The sequence below is a fragment of the Tetrao urogallus genome, assembly GCF_951394365.1.
Source record: "Tetrao urogallus genome assembly, chromosome: 5".
Taxonomy (NCBI): Eukaryota; Metazoa; Chordata; class Aves; order Galliformes; family Phasianidae; genus Tetrao; species Tetrao urogallus.
Genome location: NC_136818.1, coordinates 52,181,927 through 52,204,958, shown reverse-complemented (window position 1 = coordinate 52,204,958; position 23,032 = coordinate 52,181,927). Strand labels below are relative to the sequence as shown.

General features: G+C 43.7%; 1 protein-coding gene across 1 annotated transcript; it reads right to left on the bottom strand.

Moving 5' to 3' along the window:
- Positions 1-1,730: 1,730 nt before the first annotated feature.
- OGA (O-GlcNAcase) lies at positions 1,731-22,196 on the bottom strand (the record flags this gene model as incomplete). The annotated part of the gene is made up of 16 exons (XM_079536367.1): positions 1,731-1,867; positions 2,564-2,723; positions 4,791-4,983; positions 5,972-6,057; positions 6,835-6,939; positions 7,807-7,892; positions 11,356-11,530; positions 11,899-12,509; positions 13,734-13,892; positions 14,435-14,719; positions 14,891-14,989; positions 15,954-16,125; positions 16,833-16,963; positions 18,271-18,368; positions 18,675-18,726; positions 22,010-22,196. 16 exons carry the CDS (start codon positions 22,194-22,196, stop codon positions 1,731-1,733), a joined length of 2,736 nt encoding a protein of 911 aa, XP_079392493.1.
- Positions 22,197-23,032: the final 836 nt, after the last annotated feature.

Genomic DNA, 23,032 nt, shown 5'->3' with positions numbered 1-23,032 from the left:
AACATGCATTCAAAGCTGTATAAAAACTAGTGGCATTCAGCTCTGACTTACATGAAATCCCACAGAGCCACCCCGTACCTCTCTCTAAAACTGAAATGAACTTATTTCGACTTAAATATTTTCGCTAACGCATTGAAACAATGGTTCACATTCTGCAAAGGAAAAAAAATAATCCTGCACGTGACTGCAGCAAAAGGCTGAGCACAGCATCTCCTTACAGGCTGCAGGCAACATCACTGCAGTCTTAATGCCGTTCATTATAGGCTGTGGAACTTCAGTGCAGCCGGAAGCTCGTGCAAGGAACCGAACTTCCTTTGTGCACCACTGAAATAACCCAGGGAATCGAAGAAGGAAGATTAAGACTGCAGGTGACGGAAACATGGTACTGCAACGTTGGCCAACCCCTCCTCTGTGCCACCAGGACTTCTGTGACGTACCAGTGCCACAAATGATGCAACTGGCTCGCTGCCACATCCCACAGCGCGCTGGTTCCATCTCGTAGCCAAGGCGTCACACCTGGGCACGAACGCTGAGCTCTTGGAACATTTAAAAATAGGTAACCATTGAAATGAAGAGTAAAAATGTGCTTACTGTGGCATTTCTTATAGAAAAGTTATTTGATACAAATGTGCAGGACTTGAAGACCCTGACTGAATCAAACTAGAATGAAAGGGCTTTGAAACATGGTGACTGTTCCAAGGATAAATCCCAGCTGTGGGCCAGCTCTTCCCCTCTATCTTCCACCCAGTTCTGTATTAACGCCACCAACAGTCACAGGTTCAGCAGCCCACCCTGTGAATTGCTGCTTCTGTCCCAGGAGAATGATGGCACAGCCTTGAGCTGTGGGAGCTCGGCAGGAAACCAACAGGCATCTGAAGGAAGGATCCTTGGGATCAGCACTCCTTACCCAATGTGCTCAGTTTCTATAGCCCTGGACATGAGGCACAGTTTAAAAAAAAAAAAAAAAAGTCAGTGCTGTGGACAGATTTGCTCTCCATCGTGGTTTTATGTTATTCAAAAGTGCCATCTTGGACCTATATCCTTTCAGTTTTTAAAAGAAAAAGTTACAAAAACTGGTAAACAAAAAGTCAGCATACAGCTAAGTTTATATACACCGAAATTTACAGGTTTGTCATTAAGTGACTTCTGCCACAGACCACTGCACATTTGTCCCTAACAGCACAAAGCTCGAACCAATGGTCGTTAGAAGTGACAATGGGTCATCGCTTAATCAACAAGCATAAAGATAGTCAAAAATAGAACTATAACTACTTATCTTTACATCTGCTGATTGACATAAGTAATCCCTCCCACTCCTGCAACTCCCAGTTGCACATCCTGCTCTACGACACTGAAACAAAACTGCGTCCTTACAGATTCTTCCTTACAGCAGCCGCTTTTCTGCTGATGCTCAAACACACAACTGCTGTCAACCACGACGCTGATTGAGGACAATTCCTCCAGGCAGCTACATTGTCCATGCAAGATTCCTTGGCACTTCACACGAGACCAGGAGAGGACAGAGATTCTCTTGCTAAAACGGCGCGTTCAGCAGCATTATCCTCCTCCAGCAAATCAGTCTGAATGTGTGATGGGCGATTTTCGCATAGTCCCCTCTCCCAAGCTGGCTTATTGCTGGCTGTGTTCAGCTAGACCATATGAAGATCCCCACCACTACCCGCCCAGATGTTAAGGGACTGCAGCACTGGAACAGTTTGCTGTTGAGCGCTTCAAAGGCTTCTTCCAAGGATAACAACATCCTTTGGAAATCCTTCCATTTTAGCAATTTCGAAACAGCCCAGCTTGCTGTAGAATTCCAGAATTCTTTTATCATCTGGCCTCACTTCACAAAAGGCCCCACGGGAGCCTGGAGAGGAAAAAGAGGGACAAAAACAGTGAAATACTGTAAGAGGGCAGTCGAGTACTAGAGCCCCCATCTATTTCAGCACCTCAACCCAATCAAATCACCGATTCAATTCTACAAGCAGCACGGTACCCAAAAGAGACCAGATTTATGGCAACACAGCCAACCATTCCCTAAAGGAGCCACACGCTGCAGAGATCTCATCAGCATCAACAAACCACATCCCTCTGAAGACCTCTTATTTCACATAAAAGCATCCTGAAACCCTGAATGTTGGCTCAGAAAAAAAGGCACTACAGGAAGGTACCAAACTGTGCAAAGACCTGTGAACCTCAGACGCGCAGTAAGGCAGATGGCCAAGTACTTCCCACGCTGAGGGTTTGGTAATTGTTCACCAGTGCACACTTCCACATGCAACAAAAAGCACCACTGTCACTGCCAGCAGGGAACATACGAGCATCGACACGCTGTTCAAGATGGACATGAAAGCACACATTTCTTGTGAACTGCTCCCTCAGCTCCTCCTGTTTTCTAACTTGCAGGGTAACGGCTAAAGCTAAAAGCTACCTTTAATGAAGACAGCAGCAAAAGTTAATTATAAAAGACTTCCGGATGGCTTTTCACCTCAATCTAAACACCAACTATGGCAGACCCAAGACGTAATTAGGACACTAAGCATTCTGAGTGCAGTAAGCTTACCATTAGCCTTTAGAGAAGAGAGCAGGCAGGCCATCATGCTTTTGGCCACGCTTGGATCCGTCACTTTTTTGTGGATATCAATCTTTATCAATGATGGGAAGTTGGCAAGGAATGATTCTGGCAATACTTCTTGTTCTTCATGGAAGCTTAGCATTATTTTCTGAAAAGAATATGAGAACCAGATATTCAGTCACTGTTAGCTTTTTATTTTCATTCATTCCCAAGGAAAGTTGCTTTGCTCAAGAATACACCTTTGAAAACTTTTCAACTGCACCTGACTGCCATGGGTGGCTGTAGCTGTAAGCTTCCTATCCTCCCTATCCTTCAGCTCACAGCAGCCTGAGAAACCCGTACTGCTTATGCAGTTATGCAGACCATTTGCCCCAAAGCCAAATCTGAAGTACCCTCATCACACAGCTGCTGGCTGCAGAACTTTGAAGCCATTACAGAGCACCAGCTCAAGTAAACAAGCTGCCTAACTTTGTGTAACTGAAGGCTGCCACTGTAACAACCAGAACTGGGGCTTCATCACACAAGGAACCTTAGCATATCAGGGTTTTTTCAGGTCAAGCTTAGACACCTTACTGTCAAATCCACAATCTGCTATCTCCCACACTCCTGCAGCGACAGACCAAGTCTTTGCTCAGTGTTGCTACTTCAGACTGGTTGAACCACTTCAGATACAGAACCAGGCCTGGCCCTCTGGACTTCAACACAGCTATAGCATGCACAGTCCCACAGCATGCATTCAGAGCCAGCCATGTGGTAGCGAGTACCAAGGCAAACGTTACAACACAGCACTCAAAAGGCTGGATTTTTCCTCTGTGAAACAAAACATCCCATTGGGTTTGGGTCTCAAGAAGCAGTTAAGTAAACTAAGAAACAACTGCATCATAAGAGATGTCAGCAATTTGAATCAAATGCTCTAAGAAGTTTGGAACAGGAGCTTTTCAGACTAAAGTGGAGACAGATAAGTAAGAGATAAGAGGTCTGTAAAGGAACTCTTTATTCTTTGGGAAAAAAAAAAAAAAAAAATAATCAGAACTTTTTCCTACTGATATTTAATGGCAACAGCTTCTAAACAGCTAACTGATGTTCTCTCCTTTATGGTGTCAAAAGGCTAAATTGAGAAAAACCCACAGCATCCATCTCAATAGCAAGTACAAAAAACCTTCTCTGCTCTCCAGGGAACATCCTTCAATACCCATAGGCTTCAGAAGCAGACTTTTTCTGAAGTATTGTACTAGAAGCAGGAATCCTGGGTTAACATACCAACAGCTAAAAACATTCATAGACTCTGAATGACAAAGCCAGTTTAATACCATAACATACCTCCCGCTTTCTCTTCCCCTGCAGTTTGGCTTTAAACATGTGGAAATCAAAAGCTTCTCCTTTTTGGACCTACTAGAGCTTTGCTCTGCTTTGTTACCAGAGTCTTCATACACATGGGAGCTTTCCTATGCAGTTAAGAGCAAAAACTGCACAAATCTAGAAAAACAAAGTCAAAAGACCTACAGACTGCAGACTTAACTTGAGCTCCACTTCAATAACAGAAGTGAGCTGTAAGGTCACATTCCCTAGCTGCACCCAATGCAGAACACACACATTTGGAAAGAACAACGTTTGCTGCAAGGCTGTTTTTTTTAAACCCCTTCTATGCAAACAACACAACTGGCCAGAGGCCACAGACTGAATTACCATCAGGAACTGGTGAGCAGGACACCATTCTGCACCACTTACACCCATCACACCACACAAATGGCTCAAAGATTTTAAGTGGAAAAGCAACCCAGTTCTTGATGTGGTTTTCCATACTTCAACTGGTGCATCTGTCAGACCTGAACCTCTCGTGCATGAGGACACCAACGTCTCACTTTGCAGAACAGAAACAGTGCTTCACTTTCATCAAAATGTAGTTCTCTTTAAATTAATGTTTGCTCTTGGTTTCAAAGCTCCTGCCACTTAGCAGTTCCAAAAACCTGTGTACTTACTGCATCAATTACTACTAAGTACACCTGGAAGGTGCCTCATAACACAGCTGCCTCTGATACACAGTGAGCACTTTCAGTATCAGCACCTAAGATGTCAGATACTATGTTCAAAGACAACAGAAAGGTATGAAAAATAAATTACAAAAGCTTTAAATCCAAAGAAGTACAAAGGAGTGCCTTTGAGAGAAAGAAGAACGCAGCTCAGCGTTAAGTTCCAGCCTCACAGTTATACCAACCTCTGCCTCAGACAGCTCCTTGTCGCTATTTGGTTTAGTATATTTCTCTTGCATGAAAGGGATCCAAGACATTTTGCATTTCTTAATGAAAGGAGTCACATCAACTGTTCCCAAAGCGTAGCCACATATGCCATCCTCATCTTCCAAGACAAAGCAGTAATCCAGGCTGAGGGTGAGCAGACCTCCTACTAACCTGCAGAAAGAAGCAACCACATTCAGCCACAAGCAGGTCCTATTGAACAGGCACGCTCTGTGCGTTCTGGATGAAGCTGAGGTCACCCAGAGAAGTGACAGAGCTCTCCAGCACTGCAAATAAATTCTTACAATGCATCAATTAACAGACTGATCAGCTGTCAAAACTCAGTGATGAGCACCAATAGTTCAGGATCCTCACAGTTGAATTCTATACAGCCTCGGGTCTGATTCAGCACACAAACCTTCTTCACCTGTTGCTCTCAATATTCCTGCTGCCATTACCTTCCTGTTCATTTTTTTGACAGCAGTTACACATCCTTTCTTAACTACCTTCCTGCCTCTCACAGAGAAGCTTCTTTACAAAGTTCTACCTAAAATACACATCCAAGACACAGCAAAATAGTTCCTCACTCTACAGCTCAAGATCCAAGTTTAAGTTGCTCACTCTACAGCTCAAGATTTAATACTTTTTTTTTTTTTTTTTTTTAAACTTCCATCTTACTTCTTGTCATTGCTTTAAAATGTTGATGCAGGTAGACTACAATATGCATTTCACAACTAATAAATAAAAATCAATGCAGCTGCCTGGCATGCTAGTCCTCAGAAAGTCTTTCAATTACCTGAAGAACCATACTAGGTTTAAAAAAAAACCACCAGAATGTCACCACAGATACCCATGATGTACTTTCACAACTGAAGTGGTACTATGATGCATGAGTTTCTTAATATAGACATTTCAGCTCAATCTTTTTTTCTAACAGCTCACCACACGTGACCAGAGCATTAACTGAGACACAAGTGTTAATAGTATCTTTTAGAAGTCAGTTTCAATTTCTTAATGATCACAGATGGCTTTTTTGCTTATTTAAGTCAGAAGTTGTGCATCCTGCACACACACACTTAAAAAAAACCCTCAAATTAAATACAGTGTCACAACGTCATCCTTCATAACCACTTCTGTCAGTTCACTCATTTCTAAGACATACTTGTCTCCAATTAAGTCTGGCAGACTGTGGAAAGGTTGATCAGCTCCATCAGCGTACATTTCTCTGCAGATCTTATATACAGACGCCTAGGAAGAGAGGAGAGATCTCAAGTCATGAAACTCAGAAGTGAACTCCTTTGTTTTAGAGAGATTTCATTAACAGCTCCACCGTCAGCTAGTACTGACAGGACTTCAGTTACACCAAACAGGAGCACACATCTCTAAGAAAGGATCAGTTCTGCCCCCCCCCCCCCCCCCCCCCCCCCCCAACTACTACTATTTCACAGTCACCTGCCCAAAATACTGGTTACGTTCAATGGAAGGAAAAGAAAAATTAAACGTCAACTTTCTGCATGTTTCTACAACTGGGGATTAATCCTGAAGGCTAATTACTAAACTTCCACTGGAAAGAAAGCCACACAGACTATTTCTAAGAAGCCAGCTTTAGACCTGCATTACAGCATTGAAAGGGGCTCCTCTTCCATACTAGGAATTCCCAGAATAATTACTGGGTGAACAGGTACACACACCCACCTCTACAGTCACAGCGCTGCATGTGCTCCCACTGCAAGAAATCCACTATCAGCAGGGAATCATTTTAACCCACTGCTGAGAAACATGGAAGGCATCACACACAAAAAAAAGGGGGATGGAAGAGTGCAGTCATGCTGTGGGTGTAACTGTACTGCAGCACAGCGGGCTGTTAAATCATAGGCAAATCACTTATCCTCCATTCTCCTGTAACCTGCATTTGTTTTTTGCAAGATACTGGGTTTCGTTAGAGGATGGAGGGACTCCGAAGGAACCAGTGTTGCCACAAAAGGAAAAACATCAACAAGGACAACAAAAGGCAGAAGCAGTTACCTCATCCTTGGGGAAGTAGGGCCTTATGGTGTACACCTTGGAAGTGGGCGTTAATGGAGGCGGTTGAAAAAAGAGGTCATTTGCCCCATCAATAGGCAGCAAACGCTGTGAAAACAAAATACTTGATGTGAGTGCATGTACAAGATCCCAAGACTCTCGGGCGTGCACTGCAGACTGCCAAATTAACATTTGCTACTTGCAGGCACCCCAGAAGAAGGTGGGGTTGGTAGGCTTTACAAATGCAAAGACCTTACTCGAATAGAAAATATCCAATTGGTGTTTTGGAATATGCAATTGAAAAAGCACATTAAAAGCCTGCTTATCCTATCTACTTCAAAATGCTTTTACCAATCGTATCTACACTGCCTCTATAAGAACACAGAATGTCAGGAGGAAAGGTTTGGTCTGAAGAGGGTTAACTGGCCAGAGGAGACGCTTTATCCCAAAAGCAAAGCGCTGACTCTATTTGCTGCGCGCAGAGCACCTGTGAGGGGGGAAAAGTACAGCACCTGAAAAATCCATGAACAAATTCGAGTTGGTGTAAGCAGACTCGAGAACAGATTTTAGAGTATTGGCCAATTGAATCTATCCAAGAAAACACGCTGCTGCTTTATTTAGCGACACGCATTGGGGTCGCTCCCTCTCTTTGCTCATGGAATTCCCATTGGTGGACAAGCATGCGCGCGTGGCGCGACTGCGGGCGCAGATAAAAATGCTGTGCGACCTGCAAAGAAACAACGTGAAATGTACAACTAAAGCCGCTGCGCTTCGCGGGCGCGTGGGACAGGCAGCATCTCCTTGAGAAACTACTGTAGAAATGGGAGGAAAATTATTTTAAACCAAGCTGTAAGGCTAATGGGCTTTGGACCAGAAAGCCTTCGGCAGACCAATCCTTCCAGACCTCTGATGTGCAACAAAAGGTTTCTCATAAAACAAAGAAAACGTCATTCAGTTGTGAAGTCATATTGATACCTGGAACTCTCCTGCTAGACCACCTCTAAAGGCCCAGGGTTCTTGGTCTCCACTTAAGAACTGTGCTGAAGATTGACTACGACACCCTGTTGAGATCAGATCCAAGCGGAGAACGTTACGAGAAGGGGGATTTCCTGGGTGTCTTACATGTCCAAAAAGCTAACACACACTTGTGGAAAAAGCTCTCTAACTGAGCTATAATCCAGGGCTTCAGTAGAGGCTGCAATAATATATGATTTATAAAGATTTTGTATGACTTATAAAGATTTTGTATGATTTATAAAGATTTTGTGCTCGTGCACCAACTGCGGTATTTCAAGTTTACAGTCAGCAACAGGTAACAAGTAACAGGTCAGTTTAAGAACACGTGAGGTGAGAGACAGCACACCTCATTCCAGAACAGACACAAGAATGCTGCCACGTACAATTACAGAAGCCTGCCAGGCTTTCTGCACATTCTGCTGTTTGTCCACTTGTGGCAGAAGCATCTGGTTCATCTACAAAAGGAGAACATCTTGGATGCTGCTGAACTCAATAGCTACTACTGCAAACATAAGCAGTTGAAGAACAAAAATTCCATTATCACAGCCTCTTGAAAAAAACTGGACCTTTCTGAAGTCACATTTTATTAGTTAACATTTCTACTCTTGTCAGAAAACTAGGACTGGCAGTATGTGCAAACAGTTTGGAACAGTTAAGATAGCCAGGAGAGCTGTACGAAACAGCATTCTTGCAAGAGACTAAATAGATTTATATAATCCAGGCCATACCTTCACAGTGCCACTGGTACGTGAGTTAATTCTAGCTCACACTAACTAGTACACCCTGTCTGTCACAGGTAATACTAGCTCTGCTTCTGCAGCATCTCAGTTTTTCCTCTTCAAGCATATCAGAGGCAACAGGGTTCCTACTGATCAGTCACAGGAGACCCATCAATGTTCTTAGCTTCAGCGTTAAAAAAAAAAAAAAAAAGCTTCCATTTGACTTTTTATATTGTTCCACTAGCAAGACGCCACGGCCTTCAATAACTAACATAACAACTGCTGGCAGGAGGAAAATAAAAGTGCCGGATCTGGAATGGAGATCACCTGCCTAGTTTTCTGACAAGGTGAGCAGCGCAAATATTCTTTTCCTTTTGTAGACAGCAGTCTAACTCCTGTTCAAGTAACAGTCCCAGATCAGTACAGACAAGTGTGTTGTGCTAGTCAGAGAGTCCCAAAGTGTGCCAAGTTTGACATTGATTGGAATTTAGGAACACGTGTTCAGTGTAAACTACCCTAAGCACCGTCAGTATCAGAAATGATCCAAGCATCAGAATTTGGATGTGGCCAGCTCCCACACTTTAGCATTCTCACAAAAATATACTCTTCACATGGAAATTTAGTCAATAACTTGGAAGACGGGTTGTCTCTCCTTTGAGACTACAACTTAACTAGCACTTCCAATTATTACAGTACAGAGCTGTGTGAACGAAGAGCTGTATGAACAAAAAACATAGTTAATGCCTTCATCGCTGCGCAAATGTGACTTCAGTTCATGCCTATCACACATCTAATCTATCTGAGCTGCCTCACAGACAAAACCTGTCCATTTTAATTAATTAATGACGACGCGCTGTGAACATCTGGCGCTGTCCATCCAATAGCAGTAGAAACTTGTGCTGAAGATTCTCCCATCTGTACACAATGGGGAAGAAGACAATAAAAGTCATTAGTAATCCATAGTACTGTACAGCCACAGTAATTTAAGGGACTGAATGCTAGCTGGACTTGGGAGGAGAGGTGAAAATGAACATTCAGCGGACCATTGAGCACACCATCAAGAGAACTGATGTGTTTGGATTTGGCCATACCTGGCTTTACATATGTTTACACTTGGGATAAAACATAAGCTAAGGACAAAAATATCTCCTCTCACGGAAGCATTATTAGTTTAAGACTACTCAACTGTAAACACCCAACTCCTACAGTGAATTTTTCAACTCTCTAATGCCAGTCATGATACTGGAAAAAACAAAGCTGAAGTCGGAGAGTCATCTATAAACATTTCATTTTTGAAGGCAATTCTGAAGTATCTGATGCATTTAAAGACTTGAAACCAAACTTAGAGGGACCTAGGAAAACTAAAACAATTTCATCTGAAGTAAGGGAATGCAACAGGTAGCTAATAAAGTTGTAACGCAAGCTGGGCCCTCGATGTTTTGAGGTCACAAGAAACTGTGTTCTCTTTAGAGAATGGGTCTAGAGTTTTAAACAGACCAAGTTATCAAAAAGAGAGAATTCTTTCTAGTTAAACGTCAACTTACAGCAAGGATAGTAAAGCTGGGGGAGTGGTGTAACACTTGTCTTAAAACCACACACACTAAAGCTTTTCTGCAGCATTAGGCAGAGATGTTCATACAGTACGATTCTGCCAAGCTCTCCTCTGTACTTGACATAAGGCAGTCCTAAAAGCTCATCTTTGTTATTCACATACACATAAGGATCACTTATTTAACAAGCACATCCACAGGAAGCTTTTCAGTAAGGCCTGACTTGATGTGTTCACAAGTCTGTGTCTCAACTTAAAACTGTCAGTATTTAAAACTACAATTTAACAATCCAAACGCTTGCATTTGACCAAGGTTGTGCAATGGTTAACCACTGTGAGGATTGTAGGATTGTGACAGCTACAAAACGTGTGACAAGAGACCATCAGCTTTGCTGCCTGCTGTGTATGTCAAGCAAGTCCACAGCATATTCCTTACAGCTGGATTGAAACCTGAAAGTGAAATGAGGTCACTGGAATTACCCAGGCCATGCTGGTGCTATCTGCCAACTTTGGATCCCTCAAAAATCTTTCAGGAAAAAAAAAAAAACAACACCAAAACCACAACAACAAGCATTTCCAGACCAGCTTACATCTCAGACTAGATCAGTCTAGAAAGCTCCACAATTTCCACCCACTGTCAGAAAATAATCAAAAAAAACCAACAAAAAAGCAATTTGGAAGATGTTTCAAGAAAATAATTTTGCACCAGAATAGCCTTATGCTAAAGCTCGCATGCGCACAGGGCTGGGAGGATCAGCTTCCTCTTGGCCAGGCCCATTTAAAGGTCACTGCTGGAATTGTTCTGTTGAAGACAGCAACAGTGTTATCAAAACACAGCAAGCAGCAGGTGGCTGATGTGGTCACATTTCGTAGCGTCATTTCCAATCATGTACCAGGGTACCCAAGGAGTTATGGGGCACAGTCCAGTGTGCATTCAGTCAAGAATAAGTTAAAGTCAACACTTACGTGTCAGATGAGATTCAAGTTTCATTAGCCCAAGAAGAAAAAAAATCAAGGTCTCCAATCTTAAACATCCAGCAGACTTCACTTTAATCCCAAAGCAAATTCACAGCAGGCGTTGATTCAATAGTGAGATAAGAAAACCTTTAGAACGGGGTCAAACCAGACCCTGTGTCCAAGAAAACATACTTGCATAATGTTTTGTTTTCCCCGTGGGCTAATTCAAAACACAAAAGAAGATACTCTCTCTGGGATTATAATGGCTCCCAATGCACCTACCTAACCATTGCACAAAAGATTTCACCATTGACATAATACTCTTGATATCCCAGACGTAGGAGTACATATCATAAAGGATTGTTCTGTTGGCACAATTGGAGAGGCGAGTGAACATTCCCATCACCAAGCTGCACATCTCTTCAAACTTAGCTGCTCGGTTACGCCATTCTTCTATCTATGGATGGAGGGAAAAGATCCACAAGATCAAATACTGCCTTCTAGGGAGGACAAGCACTCTAAATAGGAAGGATGACCACGCAATTCCATGCTTTGAACCACTACATCACACGTGACTCACAAGCCTTTACTGTTCTTAGAAGCGAAGCCAGTACAGGAAGCACTGTTCAAATATGCAGACACTACAGAGCTTAAAACAGTAAATTCCACTGGATGAACAAAAGTTATTGTCATCTGTGGTTATGTTTCATGCTACCTACCCTTCAGCTTCTAGAAAATGCAACACCTATCTCTACTTCAGAAAACAGTCAACGTTGCTCAGGATTTTGATTTAAAAGGAGAGAAACAAGCTTAAGTTACACTCACTTTTTCAGCATCCTTTCCTTTGCAGTTAACACTGACAACACTGCTATTTGCTCTAAGCCACTGGAATTCTCTCAGCATCTGTGCGCCTTTGGGCCCGTGTTCATATGGGAGATAAAACAAGTCAGCAAGAAGCTGCAAGTCCTCTAAAGTCACTGGTTCTACTGCGTAGAGTGGTTTTTCATTTGGCCCAGGCACAAACTGTTCTTTGTTAATTTGTTCATCAGTCTGCATAGGGGCAATATCACTACCGGAGTCCTCCTGCATAGACATCTCCGGGGACTTAGATTCAGCTATGCTCTCCTTATCGGTATCCATTGGCTTCAACTCCTCTGTCATCTTCGCCTCAGCGATATCTGTCAATATCTGGTTCGCATTCTTGTCTGCATCATCTTGTTTTTCTACCACCATGTCCATCGGCTCCTCATCAGACTGCTTCTTCTCTTCCTCCTTTACCAAGGCTGGTGGCTCGCTGCTCAGTGCTGCGCCTTGACTCATGATGGGTTCCTGGTAGACTGTGGTGACCACAGTTGCTGCATTTAAAGATGACGGTGCCACCAAAGGCCCTACGTCCCCTACAGCAGTTTTAGCTCCGCTGTGGGCCACTTGCCTACCTGAGCATAAGAAGAAACAAGTTTAAAGTTGTCAGTATCAGCCAACAAACATTCAAAAGCAGCAACTTCTACAAATCATGGACGATTCTGTTGTCATGGCAGCCAATCCTTCTGGCACTTTGCCTGCTCACGTCTGTCACTGTAATTCTAACTACAGAATTCGTATTTTGGCAAGTTTCCCCTTCAGATAACCACCAAGCAAAGATAGGGAGTTCATAAGATGAGTTAACATGCACTGCCAGCAATATTTCTGATTATAATATCAGTATAAAAATCTTTTCAAGTTAACGTTTTCCCTTTGCATCAACTGACTTTTATTCCTATTCAGTGCAGATTAAAATAAAAGAACAGATGCTCAAATACTTCAACCACAAAAACATGATTGGGGAAAACTAAGATATTCAAGATCCAAATGGAAAAGGTTTTAGGCAATTTGTTCTAGCCAGCCCTGCTTGAGCAGAGGACTTGGCTGAGGTAATCTTACGAGGTCCCTTCCAACCCAAACGATTCTGTGAAAGCAGAGGAAAGTGACACTACCACTCCTCATCCAATGTTTCTGCCACAGCTGAGTTTTAGAGAGATCTGAAATGTTACAGTGGTTCAAAAGGAGAACTGCAAAGAGCAGAGCTAGGAGTCAGGAGAAGAGACTCTTCTACTCCACCAACAGCTATAAGGCCACTCTGACTACCCAAAACCCATGTTTGAGAGAAACAGATTTTACCTCGAATCTCAAGCTCCCAGTGCTACAAGAGGAAAGGTGTACAATGCTGGAAGGAACCCAACTGGTTTCTGTAGACAGAAACTCAGAAAAAACAAAACCAGCTGAAAACAACTGGAAAAACATGGACTCTTTAGGGGCAGTATCATTTTTCGCAGTAATCTAACACCCCCTCAAAAAAAATTCTTCCTACTCTCTCAGGTCCCACGGAAATCTAGTAATAACTGCTGGGACTGACAAGATTCAGACACTTTCCTGTCTTAGATCAGAAATGCCAGAGGATCATCCTGCTTCGAGGGTGCTCCTGCTGATCAGCTGGGTCACTAAAGGCACACTGCAGAATATCAAGCACTCTTTTTTCTTTATTAGGGTTTCCCCAAGAAGTAAGGCAGCGAGTACTTCCACAGACTGCAGAGATCCGTAAAATAGCTTTAATTTAAGTGCAAGTACTGAACATGTAATCACATTTTCCTACCAACCCCAAAGTGATACCAAACCAAGCTCACTGCTGTATTGTTGAGGTACTCCGAACTCCTGAAGCCATTCAGTTAAGGCCAACTTCAGGGCCATTTGTGGGCTGTAGAGAACATCTGTTTCAATGTCTTCATCGCTGCCCTCATTTTCCAGTTTAATCTGGATAGAAACGGTACTGTCTTCAGTATCAGCTACAGAGAGAAGTTTATTAAAAAAAAAAAAACTCACGTAAGTTTCATCTAAAATAGAAAGAGATGACGTTAGACAAGACGCTCAAGAACTCTCAAGTCTCACTTCACAAAGAAGGACAAAGAATTGAAACCTAATTGGTCAAAACAGAAAGCTATGGTCACTATCAACTATCAGCACACAAACGGTACGCAGACGTTACGTGTTACGACATACAGAGCTGATCTGATCTGCTTCTACCCCAGTGTAATCAAACCCACGGACACTTGTGTCAAATACAAACCACACAACTGGTTTTATTGATTTCCTGAGATGTATCTGTAGCACGTGCCATTAGACTTGAGATGCATCTGTGATTGCATAAAAAGTACTTTCAGTAAATAATCTGGATGCTTGTTATTTTTCAGGTGTCCTTTACTTCCAGGACAGAAAATGCTAGGCTATCTTAAAAATAAACTGCAAGGAAAGTCTAGAATAATTAAAACAAAACAGTGTAAATTACACAGTTCAACACGTGCCCCAGCAGACAGGTACTCATACTTACTCATCACCACATCTTTTCTCACTCCATTCATGTTAGACTTGTACCAGGTTGCAAGTGTGTGAATAGCAACATAATTGGCTTCAAATTCACAGTTTGGATTGGTCAGAACTCCCTTTAGTCGAGGGATGAGCTCAGTTGACCGACCTTTGTAAGGTCCAAGAAAAAGCCTCTTTTGATCATAATCATTAGCATGAATGTTGTCCCAAATAACTGGTGCTCTCCTGATGATCTTAGAAACTTCTTCAATGGACTCTACTGGAATGTCTTTGGATACAACTTTCGGACCTAAGAGAGAAAGGAGACCATGAGAGTGCTCTGCGTACGCACGAGGATTCACATTCCTCACATCAAACAGTTGGACGTGTGTGTTTTTGTTTTGTTTTGATTTCTTATGAAATACTTCTGATAACACTTGGAACACCAGCACTGAATTAAAAAAAAAAAAAGCTACTTCACCTGTCCATAACACATCGATGCCAGGAAGCAGTTTTTCTCCTACAGTTCGTAAATATGGAGACTGAGCAACATTTGGGTAACAGAAAGTTCCACAGTATTCTGCAAAGGAAAAAAGAATCTTATTAGAAAGATGTAGAAAGATGACAACATACTTTCACTCGAGAAGAGAATCCTGAAAGTTAACCTCTAAATCCCCAATAGTCTAAATTAGAAGGGCATTACATATGCTGCTTAGCAAAACATCAGACAGCAAGACTACAGCATTTATTTTAAATTGTTCAAATGTCAAAAATTTGGAAGAAAACAGAAGTCCAGGTTACTGTACACAATGTTCAAGAGAACTAGAAAGCATTAGACTAATTATAAAATGACCAAAAATCTTAAAAAAACACAGCATATGATTTGTTAAAAGTCTGCAACAGAACCAGAACTATGGCAGCCAAGGAGATAAACACAGTAATTCACAATGGTAACATTGCTACCAAATGAAGTTTTCAATCTAACAACCCTCACCAAACACAGTGATACTGTCTCCATTACAATGAAATATTCTTACAAGTGATAGATGATGCTTAGAATTAAAAAAACCAAAACACAAAGCAATGATGGACCTTGAGAGTCATCTGATATTTCAGATTTAAAAAAAAAAAAAAAAAAAAAAAAAGGCAACTCAACAACGAATAGAAATGAGTGATCTTACTAAAACCAGCCACCACTGGAAGAAGCGAGCATGGGAAGTGCAGTGTCTCTATTTTAAGAAACCTCTGGGAAACAAACAGCTAGCCCAGACTTTGGTACAAGTCAAACAGAAGTCCTCATTTAATCTAACTTTTAGTTCTTGAACCATTCCATCAAGCTGCTGCTTTGTTCAGCAATAAACATTTCAGAGATGCGTAGGTTTGGCAAAACCTCTACATACAAATTCCTTGAAGCTTTCTTTATTCTTCAAATGACTCCCAAAATACTGCCTACAGTGACAGTGAGATATTAAACCAACTTCTCAAACAATAGCATAATGGGTCCTATTGTTTAAGACTGAACTAAAGGATTCATCCTGTTTTACCTGTAGGACAGAAAAGGAATGTGTCTGGTTCTCCTAGATACTGGTAAATCTCATTTGTTATGGATACTTGAGCATGAGCAAAGGAACTAAACACTTCTTTGTCTGCTGCACACATGTTGTGGTCAATATCATCAAACAGCAGGGCAAAAGATCTGCAGCCAAACTGGGAAACCTGAAATAAAAAACAAGAGTGAAACTTTTTTTTTTTATTTTTAATTAAAACAAATTGTGTAATTTTCAAGATTTAAAATACCTTTACAAAACATTTAAAAGAATTAGGAAAAAGTACTTCAGGAATTACTCTTCAGCTTATAAACCTGTAAGAAGGGAAAGCTATGAGAACAGAAGGGAGAAAGTCGGTAGGACAAGACAGGCCTGTTATCTATCACTGTAAAACAATGAGCATTTGTCTCTGATCCACCACCCTGCCTTCCTCAAAGCTGCTTCAGAAGACCTTCAATCTGTTCCAGTTCCTACAACAAGGTTGATTTCACTGGACAGACAGCTGGGAAAGAGTTAACTAACATGTAGCAGCATTTGGACAGAGGAGAGCAGTTAATTACGGGAACAAAAAAGATGGATACACGTCAGACCTACCACCAAAAGACTTATTGTGGATAAGGGCTCTTGTGTTGGAAACGCATCTTAACTTCAAGGTTCTAAAATATCCTCAGGACAACATTCCAAGAATAGCCTTCAAAATCTGACAGCAGATTTTATTTTTATTTTTACATCTAGATGATCAGTGGTCACTTCTGCGAGGCAACCTGAACACATCCATTCAAACTGTCCACTGAGGCAGCCCAGTAAAATAACATGGTACTGAAGTTTTTCAAGTTAAGTAGGACTACAGCTGCAGGAAGCTCAGATCACATTTACCTGGTCCAGCTTGCGCTTCAGTGTGGACACTTCTTTGGGATTTGAGAAAGTGATGTCAAGCCCAGGTGAGATTGCATAGATGAACTCTATTTCATGTTCACGTGCAGCTGATATCAGAGTCATTAGCTGCTCTGGAAATCAAATTCAAATATTTCAGAAGGATTCAACAAGAAACAGCTTCCAAACTATATGTCAATAACGAACTCTAGATGCCTGTGCTACCATAACAATAAAAATAATAAATCAAGGGATTTGCTCAAATTCTGGAAAAAAAAAACAAAAAAAAAATTAAAAAATGATCTCAGTGACAAATAAGGATGAAATCTGTTGTTACAGCATGCGTAGTAACAGTTCTAGAACTACTACCCATTTTTTCTACATCTGTCACACCCTGAAACAATCCCACATAGGAATCAGCTACCTCACTATTCACACTACACACCACTGCAGCTTGCTGCACATTAGAAAGGTTCTTTTTAAATATCACAGGACAGAAGTAGTTGCTTTAAGAAACAAACTTCAAATTTAATCTTACATACAATGAAGAAAACTAGTTCTAGAACATCTAATGGTATTTGTTGTTATTTGAAGTTCCCTTGCAGTACCTTCTAAATTATACTTCTGCCGTGATTCAGTGACATCCAACAAGGATTATTTAATTTCAAGTACGTATCACTTTTCCCCTCACTCAAGGAAAACAATAATCCCAAAAGCCAGTAAGACACTGCAGAATCTGCAGGAGCCAGAGGTGGATAAAAAGCCTTGCATCACCTTTTACACAGACCTTTCATGCCCTGACTAGCCATAAGCTGCTTTTCTAACCTGTGCTCACATAAAAAGCCATACATTTTTTTCTCCTCCTTTTATTTATTTATTTTTTTTAATGAAGCAAATCATTCTGCTCCACCATATGGCTCAGGGGATCAAGAGCCAGAGGAAGGAGCACTTCTAAACAACCTTTCCCAGAGAAGGGAGGGGGCAGAAGTAATTTTCATAAGACAAAGCCTTAAAAGCAATTTTAGAAATTATCCACAGAATTATAGTTAAAAGAAGCAAATCCATGCTTGTACCAAAGCTCCCTTAAACACGGCTGCAGGGTATTAAGAACAGGTCTCAACGCATATCTGAAACTGGCTGCTGTGATTACATACACAAGTGTACAGAGCAATGACCGATTCATTGAAACAAATCAGAGTGGCCTGGTTGAAAAGGACCACAATGTCTAGTTTCAACCCCCTGCCATGTGCAGGGTCACCACCCACCAGACCAGGCTGCCCAGAGCCACATCAGCGTGGCCTTGAATGCCTGCAGGGATGGGGCATCCACAGCCTCCTTGGGCAACCTGTTCCAGTGCCTCAGCACCCTCTGTGTGAAAAACTTCTTCCTAAGATCTCCTAAATCTACTCCTCGGAAGCAGAGCAGAAATAGAAGTGATTACCTGCTTCTTCCACAGAGTACATTTCCCGCCAGAACATCCTGTGCTTGTAGTCGTCCTTCGGAGCATACAGGTATGTATTCAGTCCCCACTTCTGAAGCCTATGAGCACAGGATGAAAGCCTTAATTGCAAGAGCAAGCTACAGATCCAGAAATTCTATGTTTTATTTGGCTCGTGTTTTTTCTCTACACCCCTTCATTGAAGATTGTGTTATACTATCAAGTACACACTTGATATGGGACAAATTTGGTTTAAGAGAGACAGGACTGTGAATATGCATCTCCAGAATACAGACAGTAAGCAAAAGGTTGCTCTAGGTTAAGCCTGAAAAGAATTTCTGTTCTAAGTGGAAGATCATGATTACATTACACTGGAATGTGCTGCAGAGAGAGGAAGCATGACTTGCCTTCTAAAAAGTTCTTTCCTCTGCTCCATAACCCAAGGTCTTCCATAAAAGCCTACAGGAAACAAGACCAAAGTTATCCAGTTAGATGTTAAATAGTGCCCGTTCCATGAAACAAAATATTACAACCAACCTTCTCTCATTTTCTTCTTCTACCAATAAACTGATTCTACTACATTCATCATGAAGTTTCCCATAGCAGAATGGAAAAAAAAAACTAGCTAGACAGCATTACAAAAGTGTAATAAACCAATCAGATCTAAATTTAAAATGCAATTATAGCTTCTTTAATTTTTGATGATCCAAAGCCTGATAAATTTGGCCATTAAAGCAATTAATTTTCGGAACCCAAACTGAATTCCTGAGCACGTGCCCTTCACAAGTCAAGTCAGCACTATGGTAAGGGCAGACTGAAGAGTCGTAACCTAACTGGACTATTGCTTCAGACACCTGGAAAACACCTTCAGCTGTAACACGAATACTGGAAATGCCTGATACTATTTAGCAGCATTAAAACGCTTAATTCCAGATACAGATTAGAAACCTAAATACATACACATAGTATACAAATACACACTGAGGAGAATGATAGGTAAGTATGAAATCTTGAGCATTTTGTTGAATCAATCACCCCAATTAACGGGTTTCTTGTCACAATTAACTCAGTTGATCTCCCACACGACAAGTGCCTACCTATCCAAAAGCCAAGATAGTCTTTGAATAATCATATAAAAACACTGAGAGATTTTACAATGGCGTATCTTCAAGGTCACTTACTTCTGCATGAATTCTAACACATTCTGGGTTCAATTCTACTCCTCCCATTCCAAAAACATAATGCTTAAATAAAAATAGAGTGCTTTTTGAAGTGAATTCACTTAGACCTCTGTGCAAACAGCTCAACCACTGGCACTTCGAAACAAACCTTCAGCCTGGCAGTCTGTGCAAGACATCAGTTCAAAATGTGAGCAACATCTCCATTTTCAGAGCTATTCACCGTTGTAAATCTGTTCTTAAAGAAGCCAGAGAATGCGCTCCTACAGCCTGTCAAAGCTAATTCAACGTTCACAACTATTTCATTCGCCCATTAAGAGATCAAAGATCATCTTAAGAAGTTTAAAGCAGGCTCAAGTTTTCAGAATTAGTCTCCCAGAGAGTGACCTCAGACTAACTGGCACCACAACGTGGAAAAGCTGAGTAACTACTGCTTCTCACTGAACTGCGAGGTGACGAATTGAGGATGGTGTAACAGAGGAACAAATGAGAGAACAGCTGCAATGCATCTGAGACTGCTTCACCCAGAAAAAACTCCTCATTTTCACTAGTGACTTCACGCTGACTAATGCCAGTCCGAGGAAGCTCAACAACTCACAAACAGAACAAGTAACTGTAGCGCCCAGTCAATACCACCCACATCTCCTAACTGGTTCAGAACATTTCTACTTCACCACAATGTTGCTGCTTCAGACCTAGCAGCCTGGAGCAGAGCACGGGGCTACTGCAAAAAAACAAAAAACCAAACACAACATGAAGAACAAGATGAGCAGATTGAACAGAACACTGAAGAGAACATGCTAGTCAGAACTGATATGGTACTCTTCCATCTGTCAGCACATTTCTTATATTACTTATGTCATCAGCTGATGGCTATCCTTGGATCTGTATCTAACTAAAACTTACCCGGTTTTCTATTACTCCCTCAAGACTGCATGTCAGGTTCACACAAAGTCACGAGATCATGCCAAGTATTCATATCCCAGCTGCCACACTCACCACCACTAAAAGCCAGGCTGGCTGTCCTGGAGGATGAGCACCATCTCTGTGCATTCCAGAGCTTACATTTTATTACTCTCAAAACGGTGCACTCAGTGGACTGTAAGTTCCTCACATTCTTTGAGTGCATTCCCAGTATACTTGCCTGCTAATTTTTACCTCCTCTTCCTGCAAAACATCTGGACTCTGCTGTTCACCGCTTTAATTACACGGTATCTCTAGGCTGTGTTAGCTGCTGCACTATGTGTTTACCTTTGCTTCTGCAGTTAATCTGTTCTTCTCTTAACCCGATAAGCCTCACGTTACTACAGAGACCAGCATTTCCTTCTGCTCCCACTTGCCTCAGCCAACACAACTGCTGCTTTGTTTTTACACTCCCTCATTCCTAGTCTTCTGTACACATACAAGGCTAAACAGATAACTCCCAGCTAACATTAGACTGCTTCACTGGGCAGGAGCCATTTTCTTGCTTCATTTTACTACGTAGTCATGAACACCTATATTTATCGCAGCTGCTGCTAAATACATGCAAATAGATCTACAAGGTAATTAAAACACCCCAAAAAGCGGCCACGGTGCACACACAGTGGTTTGACACACTCTGTGATGCTGTGCTCAAGGCGCATTGTTCAGGAGTGTGAGAAATCACGCAGTTACACTCTTTATTTCTGCCCACTACTACCTGTCTCCAAAGAGAATGGTTTAATAACCAGCCCATCTCTCTCCACACTGGCTATATTTAAGCCCCAGCAATCCCACAAAGGAAAGGCACAAACCAGGCCTAGTGCACATCACACGGCGATGTACGCTGGAGCCAAATGCTCTATTTAAGATATGAACAAAAGACGTTCTGCAAGCAGTGCAGATATTGACTTTGATAAACTGCCCGTTCCGCTTCTCATCTGTTAACGCTTTTGTTCTCCTCCTGGAGAGTCATTATAGATACCAAAATAACAGCAGTCCACAGGAATTTAAAGGTATTCCAAGCCAGCTAATTAAGGAGGGAAGAAAACATCTTTCTCGCTGGCTTTCAACCATCTACCTTAACCAAGACGGCAAAAACGCACGTCAATTCTGTAGTTACTGACAAATGGAAAACGAGCCCTTCTCTTCTGAAGCTTCTGGAACAACTTAAGCCTTTGAATAGAGCCTCTATAACAAACTGGGTGAAAGAAACATCCTATAGTGCTGTTAAAACATTAAGCCATAACACCGCAGGGCAGAGGGAGCATCTGACATTAATCGCAGAACAGATGTCTCTGCGATCACCTACTCCTTACCCTAGAAACCCAACCCGAGCCGCGCGTACAGCCGGGCTAATCGCAGCGGAGCGCTCCCCTCCCTCCTCCCCCTTCCCACACGTACAGCACTCGAGCCGCCCGGCCTCCCACAGGAATCCTCGGCCCGCCGCGTTAGCCAAGGCCCGCCAGCCAGCGGCTCCCGGCACGAGCCGCCCCGCCCGGCACCCGCGGCTGCCCCGCCCCCAGCCCGCACCGCCCGAGCCCCGCGACCCCCCCCGGCACACGGCGCCGGGATCTCGGCCTCCCCTCCCCGCCAGCTCTCACCTTCCACCACGCCGCAGAGGAAGCGGCGGGAACCCAGCGCCGTCTCCGTCTCCGTGTCGGTTTCCTCGCCCCCCGGGACGGATCCTGCGGCGGCGCCCGGCGGTTCCAGAGGAGCTCCGGACGCTCCGGCCGGGTTGGGGCTGCCCTGGGGCTCCTCCAAGGCCGCCTGCCCCTCCTTCTGCACCATCCTGCCGCCCGCCGCCAGGACCCCCGCTCTCCGGGCCGAGCCCCCGCTCCCCACCCCCCTTCTCCCCTTTGTCTCCGCCGCCCCGGGACGCCGCCGCCGCTTCCTGTTTACGGGGCCCTGCGCCTGCGCGCCGAACCGGCCCCGACCGGTCCTCACCGCTCCGCCCGCGGCTCGGAGAGGCGCGGAAATGCCTCCGCGGGGCCGAGGGAAGCCGAGAACCGGGCGGGAGATCGCGGCCGAACGCCTCTCCCCGTCGCGCCGCCGGGAGCGCGCGGCTCGAGCGGGAACGGCGGGCCGACGAGAGGGAGCCGCCGCGGGGAACGGGCGGGCGGAGGAGAGAGCCCGCCTACGGCGCGTGCGCAAAAGGCGGAAAAGAGCGCGGCGCGCGTGCGCGAAGGGCGGGCGGGGGGAGGGGCGAGGCCGCGGCGGCTCACGGCGCCTGCGCAGGCGGCCGGATCGTGCTTAATGCGCGTGCGCGAGAGGCCCCGGAGAAGGGGAGAGGCGGCAGCGCGGCAGCGCGCAGGCGCGCGGCGACAGAAGGCGCTTGCGCAGTCGGCTTTGTGTAGGGAAGCGGCGCGGATGGGGAAGGGGTGGGAATTAAGTGTTTACTTCTGCGCTGCGCGTGCGCGCCGCGGACGCCCCTTGGGTGTGCGCGTGCGCGTGCGCGTGCGCGTTCGCGTTCGCTGCGGTGCTGGCGGTGCCGCTGTCGGGCGAGTTCCCCTGGGCGCTGACCTGATTTGCTGCGGCGCGCTGAGCCGGCCCGGCGGGGAGGCTCAGGGGTTTGGGGTTCGAGGACTGCAGAGAAAGCCGTGGGCCGGCCTTCGTGTCCGTGCTCC